The sequence below is a fragment of the Pyxicephalus adspersus genome, chromosome 1, assembly GCF_032062135.1.
Source record: "Pyxicephalus adspersus chromosome 1, UCB_Pads_2.0, whole genome shotgun sequence".
NCBI classification, from domain to species: domain Eukaryota; kingdom Metazoa; phylum Chordata; class Amphibia; order Anura; family Pyxicephalidae; genus Pyxicephalus; species Pyxicephalus adspersus.
In genome coordinates this window covers 97531600-97540256 of record NC_092858.1, presented here as the reverse complement: position 1 = coordinate 97540256, position 8657 = coordinate 97531600, and the positions used below count along the sequence as shown (strand labels likewise).

At 37.4% G+C, this 8657-nt stretch overlaps 1 protein-coding gene across 1 annotated transcript in view; it reads left to right on the top strand.

Annotated features, from left to right (window-relative positions):
* The first annotated feature begins 3019 nt into the window (after positions 1-3019).
* Positions 3020-8657, top strand: part of LOC140336654 (angiopoietin-2-like) — a 28797-nt gene continuing 23159 nt past the window's right edge. Inside the window, exon 1 of the mRNA XM_072419916.1 lies at positions 3020-3511. Within this exon, the coding sequence (XP_072276017.1) occupies positions 3203-3511 (309 nt within the window). The 5' untranslated portion in view covers positions 3020-3202. The remainder of the gene's footprint in view (positions 3512-8657) is intronic.

Genomic DNA, 8657 nt, shown 5'->3' with positions numbered 1-8657 from the left:
TCCTTCGTGGGAGCTGCTGGCTTCTTCCACATTCTTGGGATAACAGTCTGCACTGCTGGGAGAAAGTGACGCAGAACATTTCTTTTTACCAACTTAATTGACCCTGGTATCATTTAGCGCAGGGTCACTTTAGGAGTATAAGGTACGTTGGAGCCCTTTGATTGTGTTATAAACTTGTAGGAGCACCTCTGTAGTATATTGTGGACATACCGGTTTTCTTTGGTTGTCCAAAAAAGGAAACTTTCCACTTTCTTAGTGGGAGTGAAGGTGGGGGTTATCAAATATTGGGGTCATGAGGCCTATTTTGGTTGATACGTGGCCTGCCCTAGGTAAAATATCCAAAACTTTCAATAGATCTGACGTGATGTCCGGCAGGGGATGTGCATGGAGTTTCTAGGTTCTTCCCCGTGTTTGCTTGAGTTTCCCTCCAGGTATTCTGGTTTTCTCCCACAATGCAAAAACATGCATTTACGTTAATTGGCTTCCCCAAAAAAATTGCCTTCAGACTGTATTAATGACATATGACTATGGTAGGAAGGTTAGATTGTGAGCCCCTTTGAAAGACAGCTAGTGACATGACTATGGACTTGGTACAGCACTGCAAAATATGTTGGCACTATATAAATACTGTACAATAATAATAGTGGGAAGGAAAACATTTTTGGGTTTTTCCAACAGGGGATTGATCTATGATATTTAAAGCATGTCTATAAGCTGAATGCAGGTATGACAACTATGCAGGGCACTAAAAATAAGCATGGTGACTGTTCTCCCCTTTTCCCAATCCTTTTGTCTAAAACAATTGAAATCTTTGGGAGGTTGAGATGTTAGTGGAGATTAGTAGAGATCTCTTGACCAGGGTAGCTTGGACCTTCTAGCCCATCCTTTAGCACAACCATCATCATAACTTCCGCCTCGCCCCGACCCCAGCTGCTTACCAACCACTCCCCCACCATTAAAGACCCAAACACAAATCTTGGATTTAAATTGGCTGGCAAGCAGCCATTTATTTAAACACCAATAAATAAATGAACCATTCAAGTAATTAACAAACAAATATCCAAAAATAAATACATTTTACACTTTTGATAGGCATACATTAACATAACATAACACTACATTATTATTATTATAATTATTATTAAACCGGGATTATATAATGCCAACGTATTACATTTAATATAGCCTATTTAACCAACAACCTAATTCCCCTTTTAATAATACATAACCATTACAACAATATCCATAATGTTATCAAACACCCGAATATACATTTAAACAACCAAGCTGAAAGACTAAGAAGGCAAAATCTGCACCCAACAGGAATTTAACTCTTCCAACATCTCAACCTTGGCCCCTAGCCGCACCAGCACCATAATCATCCGTTCACCATAAGGGGGAGACCCCACCAAAGAGAATCCCCCCCCCTGCCAAAATCCACTACTTTTCCAATGCACTGGATCCTTGCCTTCCAAGACCCCAACCACTAAAACAAACCAAAATTTCAAATTATAACCATAACAGAAGGGGTGGGTGGGCGGAAAACTTTTTTTTTCAAAAAGAGGGCAACTCACTTCCGTCCAGCCCCTTTTAACTTGTCCTATTCTTAACCCCCTCCTACCCCACGCCCCATACTAGCACAGCCCCCTCTAGCATCACTACATTTTATTAACCCCTTAACACCCCAGGGCTAGGCCTCACACTCTGTCATGTAGGCCCTGCGCCTAATTTCTTACGGCTACAGGCCTCCCTTTCCTGTCTTGTCTGCACTCACATGCCCCCTGCCTCAGATTGTTCAATGGTCACAGAGACTGGCAGAAATTGTGGTCTCCTCCTACTGGCTCCCAAGGATAGATGTTTTGCAGCCCCTGTAATGATGTCACAGGGGCTAAAAATAGGAATTACACTGTACAGTAACAATTTAGTAAAAAAAAATGATCAAGGGACATTACATAGGGGGGGAAGTTAGGAAGATTGGGGGTACTGTAAAGTGCTGATTAGGGTTTAACCTTAAATGCATGAAACTTATGTCTCAAAACCCATATACTGCTACATGCTGAATGTTGCATTTGTATATTATAATTTTATGCACGATTGTAATATTCTGTCAATCTGAAAAACTGTACAAGTAAATACACAGAACTACCCAAGGCTGATAACTAAAGAAATGCAGTTTATAGGCTTTAACTGACCAATTGATTTGAAAAACCGGAAATATATAGACTGTATCTGAATTGGATATGTGCCTGTTTACCTGTTGTTTTGTTTTATGCTGATTTAAAATTCAGTTTCACCTAAAATGAACTAAAGTCTTAATAAACATGGGTGAATTACGTCCTTAAGAGTACCATAAGTATATATACTACCTTTGACTTCTACTATCTAAGTTCAACTTAAAATGACCAATAAAAAAGTAAAACAGGAAGTTAACAGTTTATATGTTCATAAACTTTTTCTAGCATTGTAGTAGGTAATTTAGGTAAAACAATAATAATTAAATAATTAACCACCTTGCAGTTAAGCCCGACCTTCGCTCGGGCAAAAAAAAACTGCAAGGATGGTTAAGCCCGAGATTTTGTACATCCATACTTACCTGGTCCCCCTGTGCTCATCCAGCGTCGTCCTCCATCGATCAGATCACTTTTGGTACAGAAATCTAGACCTCAGTGTAACGCTCAGGAGGTTAATCTTACTTTTTGTTTTCAATTTTTCACATTGATAGTGAAGCCGGCATTAAACTATCTTGTTAATTGTTCCTTTTTATATGTATATGAAAACATAATGCCTTATAAAAAATTTTAATGCACAGAAGTGTAACATTTTAATGTAGTGACTAGCACACATACTTATGGTAAAAAAAATGTAATCATTTTTTTTTATTATTTGTGTTCTGGAAATTCTTTCAGTGCAATGAGTCACATTATACTTGCAGTGAAGTGGTTAAGTATAAAGCATCCTTACATGTGATATGGGAGCACTTCCAGCTTGTGGACTGCACTGGGAGGAGACAGACAAAATGTGCAACCAGGGAGAATAGCTTACAAAAAAAGCTTCCTGGAGCTGTCAGAAAAACGTGGGTTAGTGATACAAAGGAGTTGTATAAGTGCACACTCTGGGAAACACTTCGCAAGGCTCCTCTTTGGCAGTGTATGGCTCAGCTTTGAGGAGCCCACTTTTTCACTGCTCAAGAATCAATTTTAAGATGGCAATGAGCATGGTTCTGGTAATAATGAAACATTGTCTTTTGCTGACCTTGGTGAACCCAGTGCTGGGGTCTCACCTGAAAGGGATTGAAGTTCCTGAAAAACGTCACCATAAAGTTCAGCATGGACACTGCAGCTACACCTTTCTTTTGCCTGAGATAGAAAACTGTAATACACCTCTAGCTGACTTCCAGGTATCCAATTCATTACAGAGGGATGCACCTGCACAACCTGATCTCCATTGGCCCAGTAAGAAGATACAGGAACTGGAAAATATAATGGAGAACAATACACAGTGGCTTCAAAAGGTAATAGCATCAAGATAATAAGCAAATGATATAGTTGCTAACGCTGTTCCTTTAAATAACGTTTACTTATAATATTACTTATTGTGGCTCATGCATTAGATTAGTTTTAATTAGCATAATTAATGTTATGTTTTAAAAATCAGAAGTCCTAGTTATGGGAATGTTCTAACTAGAAATTCTTTCCCTCATTTTTTAACAAATTAAATGACAGTTGTTGCACACTCATTATATATAAATAAATATTTATACAGTATATATATATTATGTCCTTTATTATGAATGCTGAGCCAAATTTTTTCTTTTAATCTTATGAATTGTAGTTAAACCACTGTCACATTATTTGTCTTTCTAAAATATATTTCTTTTAACCTCTATATGAAATAGAAAATTACAGGAAATATGTAAATAGTGAGTTTCTATCTTTGACAGTTGCATATAAACGGGGTTTTGGCTATAGTGTATTGATATTCCATTGCATGCTCAGCTTAATTTTTTTAAGGATAGAGAACAAGCCGGTAAGTATGGTATATTGGAGAAGGGACATTGCCTCCTTCTATTCAGTGAAAAAGACTTGCCTTCTTGTACATTTTGCCAGCAGAACTATAGTTCTACTTTAAATTTTCAAGCACCCATATCTCTTACAGCTTTTATAATCTTCAGCATTCAACACTTTTAAGAGTGTCAAATGCTTGTGTCCACCATCAAGCACTGCAATTCCTTTTTCCAACCTTTCTGTCCATACAGAACACAAGAGTGATATAGGGATTAGATGGGACTACATAAAGCAGATGGGAACTCAGACATCTGACATTCTGAGAAGTAAAATAATAGTGGCTCATAGTAAAAGAGACTGTTTGGAAAGGAGCAAAGAATAAGCACATGTTCCCCCTGAGAGTTAAATATAACACCTTTTATAGAAAAGGTACATACAATTAATTGCTGTTGGAAGACAACAGCAGCACATTATCACACAGAGCTGCACGAAAGACAAAAGCAGTTTTCTGTGTTATAGAGTCAACTGAATTTAAAAACTGAGGGCTAATTCCAGATTATTAGTATGGACAAAAGTCCCATTGTTTTGCTCCAGTTTTGATAAACTAGGCTCAATGTCAATTAATCAAATTATTGTGCAGTAACATTCATATACAGTATTATAGCTTATGTTAGGCTGTTACAAGTTTAAAGTTATACAAGAGAAGAGTTCACTTTGATGTTTTATTATTGTATAAAGAGATTAAGTGGGAATCAGATACCTCAACCAGTCAAATGTTCATGGTAATTTTCTAACCCTGGTCAGAAAAATAAATCTAACATTATTATAACATTAGCTGATTAACATTAGTTGCTTATGCTTAAAACACTTAGTAAAGCTTGTTCAGTGTCAATAAATTACCTCAAACTCATGGATAACATTATCTGTTAATCTACATATTTTGTTGTAAATTCTTCAACTTTGAACTATTGTGACATATAAAGGTTTATGACTAAATACTTTGCGAATGGCAATTGTTTGCCTATATTTATATGATAAGGTTTTACATAATTTTCAAATAAATTATATAGTGGTGACCAATATAGTAAGGAAAGGGTTTATAAACTGAAAACTGAAAGAAAGATAACTTAATATAATATAATAATAACATGTCTGGTATTCATAGTAATATCTGGTAAATGTTGTAAAGTACCCTTTACCTTATAAAAGCATATAAAGTTTAGACACTGTAACAAGCAAAGAAGGTGCTGTGACCGAGAATAGCCAACCCTAGTACATAAAGATTCCTGGCACAACTGAGTGGGATTTGGGTACTTCCAGTGCAGGTGCATGGAATCAATGAACATTATCATATTCAGAGACCAGTAAAAAAAAGTGCTTTATAAATTCCACAGTAATGTCTCAAACTGCCCCCAGAGGGGCTCACAATAGTCATACATCATTACCAGTTAGGGGTCAATTTTTGGGGGGAAGCCAACTAACTGCATGTTTTTGGGATGTAGAGAAATGTAGACCCTAGACACACAAACATGCGAACGTGCAAACTCTTTGCAAATTGTGTCCTGACCAAAATCCAAACTTGTGACCATATGAGAGATATACTCTCCTTCCTGCTGACAAACAGACAAGAAGTAAGGGTAACTATCCCACATCAGAAAAGGAAAAAAATACATTTTTTTAAAACTAGAAACAAAAAAATTTGGTTTGACATATAATTTTAAGTAGTAGACAAGGGTTCTAACAAATATAGCACAGACGGGTGTCAGAAAAGAAAATGTAGATGGGTCTGGTACTACACCAGAAGTCAAGGAGATGGGTATATTGGCTTGGCAAGCTATTCTGTCTGTGGCATCCTCATTCCAGGGTAGGTAGATATGCCCTATGTTAAGGGCATTTTCAGTCTTGTCTCTGAATCATGCAATCTTGAGCATTTCCCTGCGGCTGTCATCTTCTTACAGAACCAGCTTCTGCACATTTGACAGCTAACAGCAGTGAGCAGCAGTACTAGTATAGCTCACTTTCACCTCTATTCCATCTCTATGAAGCTGCTGAAGAGGCAGCTGTTCCTGGCATGAGTTACTGGTAAACACAGCACAACCTCACTTTACCTAACTTGTATTACTCAGGAACTTATGGCTCAACAAACCCCTTTCTGTAATAATACATATGGACATCCGAAATTAACAGTTTTGTTAAACTCAAAATTGTAGTAGTGGGCAACCATCGTTCCCAGTGTTCAGTAGCTATGTCTATTAGTGCATCTCTAGCCTTCACAGTTCAAGTTTTAAAAATGCTGACATTACTGCACATTAAAGTGGAACTAAACCTATACTTAAAAAAAAAAAATAATGATCAGGAAGGTCCTTTATTGAACAAGGGACAGCTTTGGTTAAGACAAATAATAGCCCAACTGAAGGCTTAATTAAAATGAAAGCCTTGTTGTACAGGCAAAAAATGGAAGTCCAGAAATAGTAGATTATGGGGCATATGAGGAAACATTCTATGTAGCAGGGAGGGACATCTACACAAGTCAGACAAAACCTTGAAGCTTTTCTCCTGTGCCGCACAGCCAAAGGTAGCTTTATGGTATACAATGTATTTTTTTTTTATTTTTTTTGTTTAACATTTCAATGATAGGTCAGTAGGTTTTTCAATTTAACCTCCCTGGCGGTATACCCGAGTGTGGCTCAGGGTGGATATTCCATACCCAAAGCGGTAACCCCGAGCCACACTGGGGGTGGAATTGCCAGGTAGTTTACCAAGTCCTACTTTGATCCCACGTTCCCGCGGCGTCCTCCAGCAGTGCCCGCGGCATCCTCCAACGATGTTAGCGGCGTCCTCCAGCTATGCCCGGCATCTGCTTCCCCTGGGGATCCATTTTTACAGGCTGGACCTGACCACCTATATTTGGGTGGGGGTGGGAGGTTTATTTAAAGTTTGCAACTGACCTCTAAAGCTGGGAAGGTGATTATTTTTAAAGTATGCCACTGACCACCATTGGTTGTAAGGTTATTTTTATGGCCTCAGTAAAAGGGGATTACTGCTCCCTATATCAGTGCTGATGGGTTCTTCATTATACCTTTAAAGTGTCTTTCCTAAAAAAAATCTCATTTCTAGTAATAGTTTAAATGTGCTCCTCCACCCAGATCTAAAGTTTACAATAGGACCCTTTGAAATTGGACAGCACTGACTTCCAAAAGGAAAAAAAAGCCTGTTGCTGTAACTGTTTACAGCATATTAGCTGGGATTATGCTTTACTTTGCTTGGCATTTACTTATGTATATTTACTGCACTTTCATATACAGATCAGTTATCATGCAAGTCCTTTGCCCTCAGCTAAAGTAACATAACTCCTTCCAGAGAATTTAGTTACCAGCACCATCCTGACTCCATAGGGGCAGCTAGTGTAGTAAACAAACAGCAGCACCACATCTGTATAAGCAAGTATACATTTGTGGATGTGGAAAGTGATTGTCCTGGTTTAGGGGAAGGTGAACATAAGATAACTGCACTGTACATAAAAGAGCAGTTACCCTTTAAAGTCCATATATAATTACATGTCCATCTATGACTACCCTGTCTGCAAGGTGACAATACAGCTGTGTAATTTAACTGTAGAGCTAACAGTGTTGTCTTCCTGTCAATAAAGTGTATAATAGCAGATCTACTTGTAAGATTAACAGGCAGTAAAATTTATAGAAACTCAGAAAAACAAAATCTGCTGTGTATGTCTGGAGAAAGGCTGTAGCATATGTATTTTTTTATTTTATCATAGTCATATGAATCATAATCAAGGCAAAGTTTACCCATTTTATGAAAAGTATAATAGATAAAAAATAATGTTAGCTTGTTTTGTAGAAATTGTTTGGGGGAGACTGCAGTTGTTTTAGGAAAATAGTATAGGTTGGTAAAATCCAACAGAGCTGACGCACTATAGCCTTTGAGAATATTTTTTCTGTGTTTTTATAAATATAACGATTGCCTGATTGGACAGCTGTCATTAGACCACTACTGTCTGTCTCCTTAATTGTTTCATCCTGTATGATGTACTACTAGCTTGTAAACACAGCACTTCATCATATCATGTTTCTGGTTGTATACCAAATTTGTGTCATTATGGCATGTACATAAAAAACCTAATGGTAAATAATATGCACAGTACAATAACATTCTAAGATTTTTAGGATTCCACAATTTGTGGTTTTGGAGAAAGGAATACAACAACAAATATAAACTGGCTGAAATAGCGATCCATTGAATTTTCTCTGATGAAACAATGCTGATTGGAGTACTTTGTGCTGATCATTTTCAATGTCAGTGGCTCTTAAATTCTGTGTACATACAGAAGAACAACTAAATTTGATCTTGTTTGGATCAGCCATCATATTACTCATGATGAAAGAAGCTTACCCTTTACTCACTTAAATGGCAAGACTGAACTGTTAAATGTGAAAGACGAAACTGCTGAATTTGGCGCGTCCATTCGCATTAAATTCGGAAACGTAAGCTTATGTCCCAACAGGAAGCAAAGTTATGCGCATTGCTCTGCCAACATAGTTTGTTGGTGAACACTTCCCTAATTATTTTTTGTAAGTAGATTGTTTACAATGAGTTCTGTGCTCTGGGCTGCAGTAACTTCTCTTGGTAATAAAG